General features: G+C 38.8%; 1 protein-coding gene across 6 annotated transcripts in view; it reads left to right on the plus strand.

Annotated features, from left to right (window-relative positions):
- Positions 1–19,921, plus strand: part of AOPEP (aminopeptidase O (putative)) — a 175,935-nt gene that overhangs the window by 147,436 nt on the left and 8,578 nt on the right. For 4 of the 6 annotated variants that reach the window (XM_032441528.1, XM_032441526.1, XM_015849266.2 and 1 more), the window contains one exon: positions 8,063–8,179. In XM_032441528.1, coding sequence (XP_032297419.1) covers positions 8,063–8,179 — 117 coding nt within the window. Of the gene's footprint in view, positions 1–8,062; positions 8,180–12,627; positions 12,664–13,294; positions 13,372–19,921 lie in introns of all 6 variants that reach the window. The other 2 variants (XR_004305706.1, XR_004305705.1) reach the window with 2 other exon arrangements.

A 19,921-nucleotide genomic window follows, 5' to 3' on the forward strand; every position in this document is an offset into this window, starting at 1 on the left:
AGGCTGCAGAGGCTGTGTGAGGGAATTCAAGGGAAATGATGTAGAGGTTAGGAAATCAATGTGATGGGCAAGCGGTAACCTGTGGTGCTGGTGCAGTGTCTACAACCAGTTACTTTCTGAAGTGCCAAAGGCTTATGTTTGAGATGCTGACTTAACTTGTCTGAGAAGTGCTGATTATAGAATGTGATTGCTTTCAGACATGATGAATGAATTCTCCCAGACAGATGGAGATTTTGTGATGGCCATTGTGGGGGGTTGGCTAATAAAGAGTCAAAGAGGACTGTGGTAGTGAATCAGTCCCTCCAACTCTGGTCAAAGGAGACTGTTTAATTACTTCATTCTCTTCATAAAGCTCTTCTACGTACCCCATGTCACCTGCATGGACTAAAGATTGGATAACACCTGTTCCAATTACATCGGTTGTAAGGTCTTCCAGTATGCGTGTTTCTGAAGCTTGAGTCCAATCTAGTTGATTATATTAATAGCCAATAAAAGAAAAAAACAAGAAAAATTAAAAAAAAAAAAAAAAGAACTAGGAATCAAAGGAACATGATCTGTTGGATAAACTGTTAGCAGGATGCGTAGGGTGTACAGCAAAATGCATAAGAACCAGTATTTAGGTCAGATGAAATTACTGCTTGCTGAGATCTGGAAATGCAGTTGATTAATAGATGTTAAAAGATGAATTAGATACGTAAGCATGAAGCCACTCATCACCTGTTGTAAAATTCAGGAGGGGAAAAAAAAAAAAAAAAAAAGTGTTAATTCTTAGAAATTCCAAGAGTATAGTGTCCAGCAGCGAAAGTACAGTTTTCTGTGTTTTCAACCTTTTCTCCAGGAAGGCTTGTGACATTATTAGTGCTTTATTATGAACCTCAGACAGCCCTCCTTTGAAGCAGTGTTATGTCCTACAGTCATGAGTTAAGTGGCATTGGTATAGTTTTCTTCAGCAGCAGCAGCCAGACTGATGAAAGGTTACACAAGGAAGCAGGTACATCCTGTCTCTCTCCAGCCAGGAGCAGAATGTGCTGAAGGCAGTGAGCAGCAGATTTGATAATGTGCATTAAAATAGACAATGTGTAGCCCGTTAGGCTTAAGAGGGAATTATTATACTCAAGAGTAAAGTTATGACGAAACATTTATTTGAGAAAATTTGGTTTGAGGAAAAGCGCAATGTAGTGTGACTGGACCTGCAGTAGAAGCCACCTGGTTTTCACTTTGCTGGCTCAGCAGTATGTTAGATGATAAAGGTTTAATAATTTTTTACATTTCAGTGTGTTTATATTAGATTACAGATGATGTATTTTTCATAAGTGTAATTTCTCTTTGTTGAGTAAATTATGGGAAAATATTTTGTACTCTAGCTTAAGAAAAATAAAATGTTAATGGAGCAGTAGTAATGATTGGCCTTTTAAAACATTGCTGGTAGGAAGTAACCGGAATATCAGGCACAGAGCACGAAACAGTTTAAAGGTGGTGATTCCTGTATTGAAAGTCAGCTTAAAATATCACTAAAATGAAATCCTTGCATTCTTATCTACCCACATATTCCCTCTCTGCTACTGATTTAATGTTCCTTTACAAATATTCTTAAGTTTGATATATAATATAAATACAAAACAATTTGGTGGGAATTGCAAGGTGAGGTATGTATATGCACAGTGTCAAAATCTCATTTTAAATCTCACAGGACAGAAAAAATGTGTGAATATATAAAAGTTTAAGCACATAAGAGGTCTCAACAGCATTTTCAAATTGAGTATCCATAACACTTAGAGAAGCGCAGCACTAGTTACACAAATGTTATGTGATAAAAGAGTGCTAACTTAGGAAAGGTTTTTGAGAAAATGTTCCAGTGGCACAGCTTTTACATCAACTTCTCTTTCACAAATGCTAAATAGATTATTTAGAATTAAGTTTCCCACGTTCGGTTTTTTTGTGACTACTTTGGTGTTGATATATCAGATGAAACTGTAATTAAAATTGAATGCTTACACAAAAACTTTTGAGTCCTCCAGAAGGCCCTGTTGTAGGGGATAGCTGTGTTATATGGGATAATATTTACTGATAGTATATTGATAACTGAACTCTGATTACTGATATTTTTGTCCTTGGCTTCAAAGGGAATATTAAAAGTCAGTGGAGATCAAGTCATCTGACTTTTGTTCTTATGTGCTTTTGTGTACTGTTCTTCAGGACTTGTGCCCCTTATCCAGCAATGCTTCGACAGAGCATGGCCAGAATAAATCAGAGCTATGTATTTGAGCAGGTAGTGTCCTTAGAATGATTTGTGATATAGGGGATCTGCTTCTAAAAATTAATCCTTAATTTTGATGGAACAAAGGGAAATGTAACTGGGAAGTCAATGTAACCCTTAGTATTTATTACAATAGTTATCCTCAATATCATTTTTATGTTCCACCAGTTTGAAGCAAGTGATACCAAGCTTAAATATCCTGTAATTATCATTTTTAAAGCAAACTTCATAGGATTTCCTGTTTCTGATAAAACTTCACTAAAATTCATGTTTAGTCTTATTGTTTCTACAATATGTGTCTCTTACCAAGCACAGTAAGAGCTCCCTGATCAGAAACAGCATATCAGGAATACATTTCAGGGTATTGCAGTTCTGTGGTAGAATACAGTCTGTTACAGATACTTGTCTTGTTTTTAAGTATGGTGAAGTCTACTTGCATTTTGTAAGCAATGAAAGGGGGACGGATTTTTCAACAGAAGGAAAGTCGTAAACAAACTGACCTAAATAAAGTTAAATAATACAGTCTGCTTCACTATTCACTTCTGAAATTTTGTTAGGCTCTGGTATGGGTTTTATTTTGCCAACCAGTTCAAAGCATTTTTTTGTTCGTTGCAGATTGCTTTTTTTTTCCTGTGTTTTCAACCGCAGTTTAGTTCTCTCAGACTTAGAATCTCTTAAGCACAGTGTATCACACTTTGCTAGTTAACAGCTGTTGAGTGTGGATGTTTTCATTAAATTCATGTTACTTGATATGAGTACATTTTAGCCCCAGGAATTGGAGGAGGAGAAGGGGGGAGGGTAAAGCCTTACTTTCATGTAAAAGATGGTCGTCATACAGATGAAATTGTTGTCTCAAGAATTTTGAGATAAACAGTGACAAAGTCTACCTAAAAATATTGCTGAGTAAATAGTGTTATCTTGAATTTTCAAGATACTAACTTTTTAGATGTTTTGAGGGAAAGGAGATTTCTTTTACCAAGTCGTTTTGTTCAATTTCTGCCCAGAGAAAGCAGCCCTCAAGGCAAATTGTCGGCATGGACAGTTTATAAAGCGAGATTCATCTGGGGATTCTTTTGATTGGCTCAGAATATGGGTGCAGAGATGGCCTGGCTCTGTAAATCCTGTCTGCTGAACCAGTAGCAGTGCTTTCTTATCTACAGTTAATGAGAAAGTTCTGTCTGAAGGGAGCTATTCACTATTGAATTCTGGGGTGGGGTTTCTCTCTCTCAAGAGAGGGGTGGGAAGGAATTCAATTTGACCTTGGAAAGTCTTGTAAAAATGTAAATGAAGAGACATCTCATATTTTGAAGGCACTCCTTTCTCCCAGAGAAATGTTGCGAAAATCTCTTCTGTCCTGGAGACTTGAAACTTTCCTGTAAAATTTTCAAAGGTCAAATGCATTTATTCTGTTTTGGACCTTATGCGTGTGTTGTACTTCAGCCAGCATTTTTTAGTGTACAGTAGTGACCTTTTTTAAAACTATTATTTATTTACTTTCCCTCCTGTTTTTGGTCAGTAAACAGTTTCTTGCTGTGGTTACACAGACAAATATAGCTGAGAACCCTTTTCTGGGAGAAGAGTCTCCCCATGCATTTCTTAACCATTTTTGGGAAGAATTGATCTATTTGTGCATGCGAGAGAGGGAGGCATAAGCTGTAAATTGAAGTGACATCATATGTATTACTCCCATTGATCTGCTTTTAGACTAGAACCAGGATAAAAGGAAATGGCATCAGGGAGGAAGTATGCTCATTTAGGCACAGATCCCAGTGTGATAATGGAATAATAATAGAAATCACGCCACTGTCAATCAGTTGCTGCATTAGTTGCAGGCACATTTCCCTTTGGAGGAGGCTTTCAATGACTTCATTCAAGTGCAGACTGGAGCAAATGGGATATTCAGCATACCAGCTGTACTACTTCAGTGATTTGTGTCCTGGCTTAGGGGTGCTGTGTGAGCACTGGTCCTGTGGATGCTCAAGTAGATACATTTTATGGCTGTGAAAGGTCAGCAGTCAAATGTTTCAGTGTCATTTTTCTAGTATAAAGGGTGAATCTGGCATTTATTGCATTTGTTAATGTATTACTGATAAATACACTCCTTCATGTGGGTGGTCTTCTGGGACTAGAGGCCGATGACCTCTGTGGCTGCAATATCATGCCTTTGCAGAGACAAGACTTGTTGCCTTTGTGCTTTTCACAGTTTATGGATGCAGGATTCAGAAAACTTACATTTTTGTTCCAATATTTTTTGTAGAACTATTTCAAAACTGACTTGAGCTACTCTTTTAACAAGAATAATGGTTTAAGTATCTTGTATTTTATTCATATGGATGTACTAAGTATGCTATTTCTTAGTTCCTCGGTATTTGGTATGCATTGAATTCCAGACCCAAGCAGGATGCTACTTGAATGTCAGTCTGAGTTACAGTTGCAGTTTGGTAACATTTACATCGATTCTTCCACCTTGCTGTTTTGGTACTCCATGCCATTTTTTATTTATTTTTTTCTTTTGGGGGGTGGGGGGGTTTGTTTTGTTTTTTTGTTGGTGTTTTTTATTTGTTTGTTTTTTTTCAGAGGCAAGACCCTCAATATTCAAACTTTAAAACCACTACATCAGATAACTCCAGGGAAGTTAGGGACAGACAGCTGTTAAGTGGGAAGACAAAGCGAAACCCTTTCAAAAGACTGAGTAGTTGCAGGAGGGGCTTAAGGACAAGGTAAAGCATGCAGTGCTGGGATACAGCTTTGCAGTGGGGACGATGGTTAATTATATGCGACATGACAGAAAACCTCTGGTGTGCTTGGTCCCAAGACATTAATTTATTCTGTCTTTATAGTGTCAGTACTCACAGCTGGGGGTGGGGAAGCCCTGGAAAAGCAATGTGATTTCCGTGCGGCAGCCTCAGGTTGTGGCCAGGGCTATCTGTTTTTCAATAGAAACAGATGGTGTAGCATTTGGAGTCATCGTGAATGCTGTTTCTTGATATTTGCCTCATTTCCTGGTGGAAGGGATCTACTTTAATAATCACATACGTTTGAGCATTTGGACTGAGTATTATTTCCATGCAGTTTTCCTTTTAAAGGAAAAACAAAGAACAGAGATGGAAATTTTATGTCTAGTGTGTTGTGGCTGGTTTTGGAATTTTTTCATCGTGGGGAGAGATTTCACACAGTGTAATTTATACTGTTGTATTTTGCTGTATCTGTATAGAAATTTTACATCTGTTAGATATTCAAAATGGATTTGCCATAATGTCATAAATGAAAATGGCTTCACAATATCCAAAACAAATTAACTTGTTTTCTCTAGGATTTATGCTTTAATAAAAAGAGGAAGGACCTCTTTGTAATAAGCTAAGACAAACAGCAAATCTGCAGTGTGCACCCCAAACAACTGTCAAAGTGCGAAAGATGAGAAATAGCAGGTAGATGGGACAAATAAGGATGGTGGTGAGGACAATGAAAAATGAAGGAGCAAAACTTCAGATGTCATCCTCTGAAGTCATCTATAACCTCTGAAAACTTGCTTTGGAGACAAAGTTACTCATGCTGATTTATTTGAGAAAAAGAAGAATTCTAAACCCCAGGAAAATTTTTGTAGCAGTCTGTGCCCTGAAATTTCAGCTGAGCTTTCTGCCTCTTTCCTTAGGATAGTTTTTATCTTACATAGACAGGTTTGTTTTTTTTTATTAAAAAGGAAAAGGGGAAATGAAAGAAAATATGTTCTTCCTTTAATTTTTTGTTGTAAGTAAATGAGAGAACAAAGTGTAAGAGCTGTAACCACTAGTGCTGGTTCAGTTACAGGTCTGACAGCACTTCTGCTAGCACCCACACCCACTCTCTCCATGCTTCCTAGCTCTTAACATGGACTTTAGTTAAACCACAGGATGCAGACTAGTTTGTAAAGTTTTTTCTTGGACAACTAGAAGGTGAAAAAACAACTAAAGATGTCATCTCGGGAGTTTTTGCTCAACAGTCTCACATTCAGGAGGGGCAGGAGTTTGATCTATAATCCCAAAAATTCCTCGCCCATAATGCAGCAGTAGACAAAGGTAAATTAAGGACACGGCTGTTGTTTTGATGCTTTGCTGTTGTTGGCTTAATTTACATTCTGTAGTATCTTAGACAATAGCTGTCTGTGGGTGAATCTGTAAAGCAATTATATTGAGGATAGATAATAGCTATTCTGTACCTCCTCTAGCATGCATATATGTATGTACGTATTCAAACAGCTATTCTACAGTTTCTAAAATTAAGTATTGTGCGTTATCTTAGCAGGCAAAGCTTTCTAAATAAAAAGTTACTTTTCCATGTGTAGTGTTCTGCAACATTTCAGACTTTATTCGTGTTCAAAATGAGTTCTGTCTCCAAGCAGAGCCACTTCCCAGAAGCCTTCCCAGTTTTGTTTTTTAAAGTACTCCCCATCCTTCCCAGAAAGCTGCTCTTGGACCATACAGTGAACATTCAACTTGGCACTTTAGGGGGTTGTTCTAAGATTGAGATACTCAGTAAGCAGCTGATGGTTTTTATCAATTTCATTTTGTTAGCAGGCGTGATTATCACTTGGAAAATGTTCCAGTAAGAGCCAGTAAGATGTGGAATTTTTTCAGTCCCTAAGAATATAGCTTAAATAATAAAATAAATGGAATGGAAACTAATCTTTTAAATCCTAGAGCCTTCCTTTCTGCCTTATTCTGATTGGGTACTAATGGTAAATTATGTCAGACTAAGAGGAAAGAAAATGTTGTGCGGCTTTGTTGCTAATTATGATAATTTAGATACAATGATGTGGGAGCAGAGCATCTCCAAATGGCATAACATTGGAAGCAGAGTTAAAATAACAGAAATTTTTTTGCTCATTACTTTGTCTGGAGAGTGTTAGAAATAAAGTAGTGTTGATTTCTTTTTCTGTGCAAAGGTTTCAATTCTTCCTGCCTTCCCCTTAGAATTTTGGTGCCTACCAAAATTGGATGAATAGTGGAAAATCTTTGGGGCATATAACATACTTTTGATGGATCGTTCATTTCCAATAAATGTTTCCTGGCAGCTGGTGTAATTTCTTTCTGAGTCCTGTTTGAATTATTTATTTGTTCATCCAGTAAGCCTTTTAAACAGAGCACTTAAGCACTTGCTACATCAGACTACTAGTGTTTTTTGTTCTAAAAGCTGCATTAGATTCAACTTGAAAACAAGTCGGGCAACTACTGCATATACACATATGTACATACATACTGTGTATACTACAGACATAGCATTCATGCCATCATTTCTGCATGGTGGTGGATAACTCCTGACACTCTGTGCTAGCATGTGCCTCAAAATGTGATGTTTTAGCATTGTTTTATGGGTCACTCATTTGTGTCATGTTCATTAAGCATACTAAGCAATTGTTAATGTAGCAGCTAAAAGTGCCACATGAGTATATCCAGTTGACTCCTGAAATGACACCCTATAAATTATTCTCTTATTTTATTCCTTCTGAGCCCAAACAAAATGCAATAACTTAGCATATGTATTCCATAACAATCTTAGTTTAATAAGATATGATTATGTCTCAGATAAACATGGTTTAGATCTGACCTAACTATATAGTAATGAAAGCCATGGAAAATGTGTCATAATTGGGCCTTTCAGAATACAGACACATAAAAAATGAGTTTTTTCAGAAATCACCTATAACTTCTTTCTGTATTTCATGCATGCTAGTGCAGAGGTTATTGCAGTCTTGTCTGCTTTGGTTTGTCTGTTTAATTGCTCATTAAGTAGAGCTCTGTTCACATGCAGCATTTGTTTTGGTTTTAGCTGCTCCCAGACCAGCTGGTCTTACTTCTGGAGTATCTCCTGGAAGAGAAGACACTGTGTCCTAGAACACTGCAGCGCTTAGAGAAGACATACCAGCTCCATGACCAGGATGCTGAGGTAAGTCACTAAAAAAAATCTCTTATAAAATAATTCTTAGCATTTTTGACTGGGAATAATGATTATCCACTAAGAGCCAGGTTCATTCAACTCCTTAATTGAACTTAATTGAACTCCTAAAATGCCTTAATTGTCCAGTGCTGTCATGTGTGTGTCATTAGTCCAGGTGTGCTTGGATGCTGTAGTAATAGGAGAAAGTACAATGTAGATGTCATATACTATTGTACATAAACTTCAGACAGCATGTTCACTCAAGTGCTACATTTCACAATATTATGGTGAGTATGTATCAGAGCTCAGTTCATCTTAGTCTTTTTTGTGGTCTCCAGGTGCAGTTGTGTCTGTTGCAGTCTAAAGCTGAGTTTCCACATGACTGGCCCATTTTGTTCCTCTCTGGGCACTCCTAAATCTCACTTGCAATTTTGAGAAGTGTGCTTTTCAGAGTTTTTTAAAGGTGAATCAGTTCTGTGCAGTTGCATGCAGAGTGCCAACAGGCACTGGAGAAAATACAATTTTATGTAATAGTGTAAACATGCCTCCCTTATCATAGACATGCACCAAACTAGTATCTCTGTTCCAAAGAGCTTAATGTTTTGGGGGAGAATTGGGAGCAAACCTGTACATCCTTCTTACCACATGCAGTTCTGGCCACTTTGTAGAGTCCTGTGGGTGTCTCAAGCTGTGAGAACTGTCAAAGTTAAGGCTACAAAACTTGCTGCTGAAAACTCCTTTGCAATTAGTACCTGTTTGCATCAGATTTTTAGAAGGGGAGATAGGAAGATGAAGTCATTCATGGAAATAAAGGGTGTGTAAAGAATGTTTAGATTTTTTTACAGCATGTAATCAAACTAACGTGTAGTGAGAGAGCTCAGTAAATAACATGGCTTTCAACTCTTGTTAATTAAAAACTACTGTGAAGACTGTGGAGAGTTAGTATGCATGACTTATAGTAGAATAATTGGAATTTTATGGAAATATTTAAAATTTAAGGAGAGAGCAAAATCCTTCTTGTTATTCTTGTTCAATCTTGAACGTTCTTGTCAAGATTTATTAAACAGAGTTCTAGCTTTTTCTCAGAAAAAACACAATATTGATACAAATTTCCAAATGCCAAACTTGTTTTTAATTAGTACTTGAAGCAACATTTCTATCTATTTATAGGTATTATATTTTAATCTCATCTGAATACCAATGAAGTGTTAGGGGTTCTACAATGGGAAGAGAAATAAATAGGAAGGTAGATCAAAGCAATAGCTGTGATGTTACTGCTTCCTGCCAGTGAATTCTTAGCACCAGGCCTCAAGCTTGAGCTTCTCAAGTTTCTCCTTTCGCTCTACTTTCATATTTGCTTTCTTCTTTTCAATGTCACATAAAAGTACAGAAGGTGTCTCTCAGACTTTTTTCTTCTATTTAAAAAATAAATAAACCTTGGCAAAAGGAGTGTAATCTTCATTTCATTTTACTAAGTGAAGCCAAAGGCTTAGCAGATCTTCAGAGGTACAACTGGTAAAACACTAATGGTAATGCAATCTCAGTCATCAGATCACAGACAGCTACAATACTTTAAAGGAAATGCTAGCTTACACACCCTTATGTACCCAAGAGAAGGGCCGTTCATGCCTCTCAGTCCAGTGTGTGCACAGAGGATTTTTCCTTTAATGACCCTAGTGACCCAGAGACAAAGAATGGCAGTCCAAGTTTATAGTTAGCTTTTCTTGTCTAAATTTGGTCTCTGAAGACACTTTTTAGTTATGATGATCCTATTGTGTTACTGAAGTTCAAATGTTGATAGTAGCTGGACAGAAGAAGTAGATACAGAAAAGGGAAAGGAAGGGAAGGGAAGGGAAGGGAAGGGAAGGGAAGGGAAAGGAAGGGAAGGGAAATGTTGCTAGGCCAGTAGAGAAAGCAAAACCCCTCTGTGTCAGAGGCTATATGCAGGGATTTTTTTAAGTAAAACTCTAAGTTGTGGTGTTCTACTCAGCAATAAAGAAGTTAAGAAATAGGAACCAGTTTTATTATTTTTGACAAGTACTGTTTATGTTCACATTCATCTTCTAATAGGAATTAACAATGATGTGGCCAGTAATATGTGAGAGTTGCATGTAAAAATGTTAATTTGTATTTTAAGCAAAGATTTATCTTAAAAATTGTGTATAAAATATTGTCTGCACCCTTGGGAGCTGGAAGGCTTTTCATATATGTGCTGTAGTTAGCTGAAAGATTTTACAACATCAGAGGGGATATAAAGAAAATTATTTACATCTAGCACTGTTTACTCTCATTATAGTGAGAATGCTTCAAGCTTGTTAGCAATAATAAGAAAAATCAACCGTGTTAGAATTGTGTTGGGAGCAGTAGAGGAGGATGGGTGTTTTTCACTGCTGGGATGAAATCAGACCTTCCCTCTGCTCTTTGTAAAAGGAGGGGAGTGTTCTGTGCTTCATCCCTTGTAACACATGGACACTGCAACACTGCACTGAGAAAGTACTGGGGAAAAGCTGCATTGAGCATGGCTGGTGAGAAACAGGATACAGGTGCATTGGGCTTGTTTTGCCTGGGAGTTATTTTACAGTTCTCTCATTCAGTGTGCTGTGTAGCTCATTATGTTCCATCCTTGAATTTCACAACTGAGGCAAGAAAACTCATTTCTGGGGCATGTCTTTTTGTATTACACAACCTTGTCCAACAAGTGGATGACAATTGCATGGAAAAATGGTTGAGTATTAGGTTTCCCTTGTTTCTCCTTGTTTCCCCTTCTCTTACTGTGGTTGTTCATAGGCGGGCTGAATCTCCATGGTGTACCACAAGCTCTGTGTCCAAGATGAACATTACAGAAGTTGGCGCAGTGAAAGAAAGACAACAATATTCAGCTGTAGTACAAAGGAACTACATTTACCATCAACACAGTAGGATAACAGAATTGAAGCTGAGGTCCTTTCCTTTTTATTTTTTTCTCTCCCTCCTCAAGTGATAGTTATGTGCACAGTTAATGAATATCTAGCATCAGGCAGAGCATAGAGTTAGTTTACTTGGAAAGCATTTAAATCCACCTAAGCTTGGTGACACTTCTTTTGATAGGATCGTGCAAGCTTGACATGTTTGAGCATAGGTTTTTGATGATTTGCCTTTACAAAACCGTTTATTACAAATATCTAAAGACAGCACTGAGAACTCTGAATAACAGTTTGTGAATCTGCTAACAATCAGAGAATGACAGAATGGCTAAGGAGGAAAGAGATCTCTGGAGGTAATTGGTCCAGTCTCCCTGGTCAAGCAAGTTACACAAGAGCAGGCTGCCCAGGAGCATGTCCAGAAAAAAACCTTGGGTATATTTATTACTTGTGTTCTAACATCTTCACTTGATCAGGGAGAGGCCTGTAATAAGTACACCAGACTACAGGCTGTTTAAGTGGCTTGTAGAGCAATAACAAAGATGATAGGAAAAAAGTCATCAGCATAAGACGAGAAAGGCAGTGGATGTGTGTCAGTCTTTCTGTCCCATTTACAATCTGGCGGTATTTTTGCAAGTGTGTTTTACTTGCTGATGAGTTATCTAAAACCAAGTGATAGAAAAATGGTTTGTGGATTAGGCACACCATATAAGGCGTTCAGCATCCGTACAGAGTTGGGTGTAGGACAAAATAACATTTCTATTGATCTTTCTTAATCTGTGGAATACTGACAGGTATAGAAGTACAACTGAAGCGATGTAGTATCTGCCTTGCTGCTTCCCATCTGGTGTTCAGTGCATTAAGCTGAGCATATTCTCACACTGAATGGCTCAGTTCTCCTGCAGGTTGTTACTGAGCATTGTGGGAAGGCACACTTACAGAAGAGTGCTCTGTAGAGTGTAGTGCAAAACTAAATGCGAAAAGGGAGCTGGCCAGGAAAGGTCAGTCCATGCTAGCCAGCAGAAAAGGCATTGAGTGAGCTCTCCTTTCAGCTAATCTAGGGCTAGGCCTTTTTTGCCTGGTGTGCTTGGGGCAGGGGCTCAGGAGTGATTTCCAGTTTTTGAATGCAATCAGCACTGTGTACAAATACCTCCGTAGACTTATCATTCGTTCTTTACAAGACTGCAGAACAACATTTAAGTATGTTCCAAGTAGTTGCTGCCATGAAATACCTGCATATATGTGATCCTTTCATGTAACCTGTGTGTGAATGACCAATTCAGTAGACAAAAAAAACAAAGGCTTGAACTTATGGCCATTTTAAAGGATGCTACTTTCTTGAAGAAAAAAAAATAAGTGCATACAACGATTTATTGTTTCTGCAAGAGACAAAATAAAGAAACTTTCTAATATATGTATACAGCTTGGTTTCAACTCATGTCAGGAGAAGATGCCTTATTGTTTACATGAGTATATGTTTTGTAAGACTGACAAAGCTGCTGTGAAGACTTATCCCTGATACAAAATACATTTTCACCTGGCTTTTTCTTTTTTAAGGTTATATTCAGAGCACCATTGTGGCACTATAGATAGGTAAGATCACTTTATGTTTTGTTTTCATTTAACAATTACTTCAGAGAGAGAAACTTAGGGAAAAAAAAGAAAGAAAAAAAAAAACAAAACAACTTGTGTAAAACAGTCTGGCTGTGTCCTAGATTTGTTTCTGAAATAAATCTGATTTGAGGTTTTAATACCAATCATTTCTGAGATGTCATGATCATTAAATAAAAGAGAAAGGAGAAGTAATATGAGTTCTTACAAAGTATAATCTCTGTATAAGTCTAATACTTTTCATGCTGCCCTTCTCCTCATACTTCCTGTAGCAAATACCTACAAAATATTTTGCTGTTGTTGGAAATTTCTCTCATTTTGACCAGTAAACTGGCCAAAGTGAGAGTGAAGTATACCATCTCCATTTCCTGGATGGGAAATGTATTGACCAGAGCAGCAGTCACTTTTCAGAAGATCCTCTGTGATCTTGATTTTTTTAAATCTTCATCCTGTTACAGTTCTTGTGTTGCAGTTAACTGCTGTTTGCAGACTCTTAAGATGTATGGTGTTGCAGTTGCCGTCGGTGAAGATAGTTTTTCACAAGAATGCATTGCAGGAGCTGTGTTTTAGTCATGCTGATGGTTCATGTACTTTTTTCTTCCCTCCAAAAAAGGATATCCGAGGATATGGCACTTGCTGTTCAAAGATCAGGCCCAGAGTACAGTGTGAATCTGAAATAAGTGGAACAAGGTGAAGATAAATGCCTACAGTAATGGTTTTCCCCTAGGGCTGTCTCTGGATCGTGTGCCTGTCGTAACTGAGTGGATGTGCTGGAATTAATTTGTAAGACCGATCAAAGGGCAATTTCTAGTAACCATAATTTGGGTTTGTTTTGATGCTACATGAAAATTATAAGGGCTTGAGAACAGAAAATCCTTCAGCCAGCATTAGCTCTATGAAAGGTACATCAGAGCACACGATTCATGGAGCACTCAAAATAACTTTGCAGCCGTCAGCACTCCTGATCCCCAACCCTCCGAAGAGCCAACATCAACACTCCTCTTCCAAGTGATCTCACTTGCTGCTGGGTGGTATTCTTAGGAGTTTCCAAGCCCCTGCTCAGTGCTATTACCAGTGCTGTTTGCTTATCCTCTGATGTTTTTCTTACTGATTTTAACACTTAATTTCATAGTTGTCTGGCAATCCAACAACTTACTGAGACTTGAAAAGTAGGGGGAGCTGGTGCTAGGAGGGAAACGTAGCAAGTTTTTATTACTGCTACTATACTGTGACTGTTATTTGTTCAAGGGCAAGGGACTGAAGATAGTTCCTGCTTTTCTGTATTCTGGAAAGGAGGATAATGTGGTTTCTAGTGTCTGGACTTCTGAAGTCTGTCTCAGAGATGATCTGAGTTGAGTGCTGGTGTGTTATCTGAATTTTTCTACTGTGTTTCTACGAAGGACAATACAAAGATAGCTCTGTAATACAAACTACCTGGCCTTGTCTTGAAATTTAAAAGATTCTTTTGTTTGTATATGTATGAAAGCTGCTAGGATAGGAGTCAGATTTAGTTATAAAAATAGCAGAACTGGCTCCTGGCTATCAGTGGTAGTTTTCCTCAACTGATTGTTTTATTATGAAGCTGTGGACATGTTTCTTCTTGTGCAGTGTATTATCTGTGGCTGTTTTGGTGTTTTTTTCTCCACTGTGAATAAAACTTGAAGATGTTTCTCTATTTTAAATAAACAGATTCTGATAGTGTGTCCAAACTGCTCATCAACTTCCCCAGCCAATATAAAGGCTGATGCAAATACAGGTTATCTGGAATCACAGGGCAGGAAAAAAGTAGGGCATGACATAAGTTTGTGAGGTCTAAATAGCGCAAGAAACAGGGCAGTTCAAAATTGCTAACCCTTACGCCATCACCTTAGCTTCAGAGATCTGGTCACGCTGCTAAATCACAGACTTACAAATATGTGGATATTATTTTGCTGTCTTCTTTTTGTCTCTGTGCCATTAAAAGACCTTTGGGGCTGCAGCACCATGGAGAGCTGTCATACTATGTGGGGCAAATGTTGGCCTGAGCAGCAAGGGTAGTTGTGTTGTTGAGGGCAGGGATCAAGAGAAAAAGATGAGTCAGAAATTCAAAACATGGAGTAACATCTGTGCTCTGATTGCAGCAGTGAATATGCTTCTTCTGAGCTTGTACAATCAGTGTGTATTTCTCTTGAGAGCTTATTCTGGGGACTGGGAGAGGGATGTATATGAGTGATGTGTCTATTCTGTCTTTAGAGTCAAAACTTTGTGTTTTGAAAACTGGAACAAAGATTTTAAAGTTTGCAAAACTGGCAGGATGTGAGCTGTGTTTGAAGAGCTGGCTGTGACTGAAGCGACAGAGAAACCAGGCAGCCACATTGTTTGTTGCCTAGAACTTGTGTCTCATCTTCACATTCAGCTCTAGATTGTGTCTGTGACAATCATCTTGTTTGGAAATGACAGAAGTTTGGACCACTGTCACTGTGGGAAAACTAAGATCAAAAGAAGGCACTTTTTTGCCTTCAGTTATGACAGAGAGTAGGTAGAAGCAGGGGAAAGGGGCTCATGCTAAGGGGCAGCTTATTGTTGTGCTGATGCTTGCATCAGCCTTTCCTTTTGCTGAACAGGAGTAATAACTGGTAACAGAAAGCTGGTGTGCCCCACATCAAGCTCTGTGGAGATATATTTCTGCTTCAGATGGGTGGGGTATGTTTATGTGCTTTTTCCCACTACAACATTTGGTTTTATAAGCCCAACATACTTTTATTTGCATATATAAATAGCTCATGTTGAAATACATTACAAGCACTATATGGGTAAAAACTGTAGGCAGACTTGGCTGGGAAACAGCCAGAAGAGGCAGTGGGATGTGCAATATTTCAACCACTTCCATTGTTGCTAAAACAAACTTACTGTAATACCAAAGATATTATAGCCACTGTTGTCAGTAGGTATTTCAGTTGTTAGAGGTGTCAAAGGGAATTTGGACAGAGTTGTACATCAGACAGAGACAACTGTACTCATGTGATCATCAGGTGAAGTGTAAGCTGAGGCATGCACAAATGCCTAAGGCTTGCGGACAGGGATGTTCCCCCCAGCATATTTTGGTGGAGGCTGCAGAGCAGGGCTAGACCTGAGGCCAAGACCAGTTCTTCTTTCCCTCTTCTCTGAGGTCCTGGACCTCACCAACTCAAGCTGCTCCCTGACCCTCTGAGTGCTATGCTGCTTCTCCCTCAAGCTCACATGGGGCCAGTGCTATGGATGGATTTTCTGGGGCCTGCTCCCCTCCAGTGCTGGGCCTTATCCTGGTGCCAGGACATCCCTAGCATTGCAGGTACAGGGAGGTGCAAGAGAGCAGAGCCAAGAATGAGCAGTATCACGGCAAACCTCAGCACAACATGCATCTCCAATGAAGCTGTTCAAGTGGCAGCTGATGACACCACTTTTTCTATCTCCATCTTACTGCAAGCTGTGAAACGTACTAGTGCTCCAGCCTGCTGAACAGGCAGAAAGGCTTGGGAAAGGGTAAGTATTTGGTTCCAGTATAGGGAGTGCATTTATGGTTTTAATTAAGGTTTATTTTTAAAAGCCTTTGTTTTTCAGTCTAAATGGTTTCACATGCTGTGCTGAACAGTTCCTTACCTCACATGGCACTGCAGTGCAGGAGCTGGTCCCCCATGGAGCAGAGACCACAGCAGCTTAGATAGAAATGTGGTAGAAAAGCACTCAGGTGCAGTGGGGACACTCTCCCAGCAAGCACTGCTAAGGCTGCCACAGTACCTTAGTGCTAGTGCATGCTATTTTTGTTGTAAGTGTACCATCACTTAATTGGCCCATAGGAGGATGAGGAACAGCCAACTGCTATTGTATCTTCTGCTAAAAGGCAGAAAAGGGCAGGCAAAAGAGCACGTGGGATGTCAGTGTGAAGTGTCCTCTTATAGCCAGAAATTCACAAAAAGGGCTTTGATACACAGAGGGAGGCATAGTCAGTGTGTCCTTTTAGGAAGGATTAAGCATGGCTTCTTCATCTCTCATTTTCTGCCTTCTTTTGGAAAACTTCTACAAACATGGATGTCATTGGTCATAGATCTGGACCATAAAGGGAGAAAAGTTTCTGCTCTCTAATTGGGAGCTCTTTTTTTGAACTGTATGTGGGGAAAAAGGGTCATTTGTTTTTTCCTGAATAGGCTCTTGGTATACGCTTCATTGCTAAGGGCTGAACCTTTTCCCTGCGATGCTGCTTTCCCTTCAATAATGTCATAGACTTCCTGATCACAGAGAGCAGCAGTGATGTACTCCCTGTTGCTTGGACATCCTAATCAGCATGTTTTGTGATTCCTATGCTTCTGTATGTTAATGTTTCCATGCTGGCTGTGGAAAAGCATGGAATCCTGTTTGCAGTGTGGGGGACCCACACAAGAAGGACCTGTTCTGGTTGTTCTTCAGGAAGGCCTTGGTTCTTCTGATAACTTTGTAAAAGTGAAATTTGGTTATATAGTGCAGGAATGATTCAATGGCCTGCAGCTGGAGGGAAGGTGAAGGCACATAAAGAAATGCCCACAAATCAGATTTGAAGGGAAGGAGGTTCAAGCCTATGCCTGTTGGTAAGCTAGGGCCTTCTGGTACTTCAAGGCAGTTACAGCTCCATATGCTGCTAGTTGTCCCACAGTTTGAGGTTGGCCAAAGCACAGAATACAGAAGTTGTTTTTGTAAACACAGATCATATGACCCCCCTCTTCCCTCACAACAGAAGCAGCTGCAGCAGGCTCCACCCACAGCCTCCATCAGTGCTGCTGAGGGGTGGGAGAGAGGACAGCGAGTCCTACTCCCTGACCACAAACATCCCTCATAATGTGCTATTGCTTCATTTTCATGGAAGTAGCAATCTGAAGGGGCAAAATAAACAAAGTAGTATGCCATGGCTATCAGTATTACCGAGATCTTAAGTCTGGTATTCTATTCAAGATAGATTTTAAGTAGCTTAAGACTTTTAAGTATTTAAAGCACTACATAGTTGTCCTTAAAATGGCAAGTGTCTCCTGACAAAAATCGTATTGATCCGCCTGCCCACAGGTAGCATAGGGTTTCCCAAATGATCATGCTCCTGCATATCAGGCTGCTGATGGTCTAAGATACTTGTGCTGGGGTCAAAGAAAACTGACATTGTGGTAGTAAGTGTCATGCTGTTGCATGTGCAGTCACTGTCCAATGCAGGGCATGGTGGGGATCCCTGAGTTCCATTAGGATGGAGTCCTGCCATTCTCCCCCTTAGCAGCAGTTCTAGCAGTGGCAGCAAAAAGCAACATTAGTAAGGCTGAGAGAGAACATTACAGGTGTAAAACACAGCATTAATTGCATCTCGACACTTTGAGGGTCTTGGGAACATGAATAGCTGTCAACACTGCTGGCTTTTGCAGGACTGGATATGGTTTTGCTGGCCCTGCAGTGTTGTTGGAAGTTTGCAACTGCCTGGTAAGTTACTTATGTACTGAAGACTCAGTGAGTTTTTGGACCAAAATACAAGTTCATTAAAGGTCTTAGACAGCTTTTTTGCTCAGACTCCTGACAGACCTTTGGCATACACAGAAATCCCAATTTCAGACTCCTTGTCAGAGTGATGAATCCATTATGTTTGCATTCACTAGCTTTTTGGCCACTGAGTACATTCTTTTCAGATTGTCAATTTGATATTCTGTCAGCACAGTTGTAACACATGCAGCAGTTTCATTGCTTCCACGCTCATTTAGCATCCCTGATCATCTTTCTTTGTAAATGTTTGTGGAATCAAATTTACAGATTAAAGCATGTACATCTTATGGTTTAGAGGGTAGGAATGCTTATGTGAAATGCAGGCTATGTTAAACGTCACTGATACAACCTGGCTCGTTTGTTAAAGAGTAGTTAGTTAAGCAGTTCTTAAATCTTTGCTCTTGAAAAGATAGAAGGAGGTTTAAAAAAAAATCATTAAGCCCACTTTGCCTAGTAGCATGTGACGCTGTTCCTTAATTGTCTGAAAATGCTCTAATGTTTGAATTCAGTTTACTTGTAGATAGGAAGAGACTGGAAATAAATAATTTCAAATGGAACAGAACAGCATTCTGTTGCTCTGGAGATACCAGGTTCCCTCTTGTTAATTAAAGCTGTCCTATAGTAGGACAGCATTGTTTTTCAAAAAAAGTTTTGCTGTATTTTTCTTCTCTAAATCAGACCAGTCTGCCATCTGAGACTGTTTAATTAACATTCACAATTCTAACTGTTGAAACACATTCTTTTTTCAATCAAGTCTGAACTCAAGATCAGATATGCTTCCTACCATTAATAAAGGTAGACAGTAGTTCTTATTTGTATTTCACATTACACTGTTTTCTAGGATCTCTAATTGTGTTGGTTTTGTTCTGTGATTTATATTTGTTGTCTCACGGTGTCTTTTAAATTGGATCCAGCTATTAGCAAAATGTACTCATTTTCCCTGAAGCTTGTCTCCTATTCTGCAGACCAGGAGCCAAGTACAACTATAGTTTTCTTCTCTTTTTTTCTATTCTCACCTCTTCTTCTGTTCTCTCTTAAGGTCATGGCTTAGATTACCTGCTTTCTAAATTATATTTGTAGACCTCAGAAGTAAAATATTTATTTTTTGCCTTTGTATATTTGATTGAGAATATTAGCATGCTAGATCATTACAGTATAACATAAAACTTTCTGTGAGGGTATTTGTTTTAGGTAAGTCTGTTTATTTGTGTGAGGCTCAGGAGAGTAATACGGATTAGACAAAGCAAGTTATCACCTGGCTCAGATGATAAAAATTATCACTCTAATATAAAAATATAGTTCTACAAATACGTCACTGGGAGCTTTTCTTTTGAAAGTGGAGGCCTGTACTAGATGTCTGACAGGAGTTTACTCCACCAGCTTTAAGCACCATTTACCAGAAGATTGTGGCCCAGACTGTTAGAACAAAAGTACTTTCTTAGAGCTACATTATCAGTGAATTTTATGTAAGCATTTATTTCATTTGAAATTTTATGTAGATTTTATTACATTATCATTTTGGTTTGAAATGTTATGTAGAGTTTACTACATTATTATTTTGGTTTCAAAACATTTTGCACTGCACTGTCAAAATACAGGTGGTATTTGAGTTGCACATGATTGTGTGATACCGTGTATTTTTCTTGAAGTGAAGAGTTAATATGAGACATCTGGCGGGAGGTGGACCCAACCTGAGCACTCTGTGCTGTCTGTCAGTAGCAGCCCTTTTAGGTGT

The sequence above is a fragment of the Coturnix japonica genome, chromosome Z (assembly GCF_001577835.2).
Source record: "Coturnix japonica isolate 7356 chromosome Z, Coturnix japonica 2.1, whole genome shotgun sequence".
Classification (NCBI taxonomy): domain Eukaryota; kingdom Metazoa; phylum Chordata; class Aves; order Galliformes; family Phasianidae; genus Coturnix; species Coturnix japonica.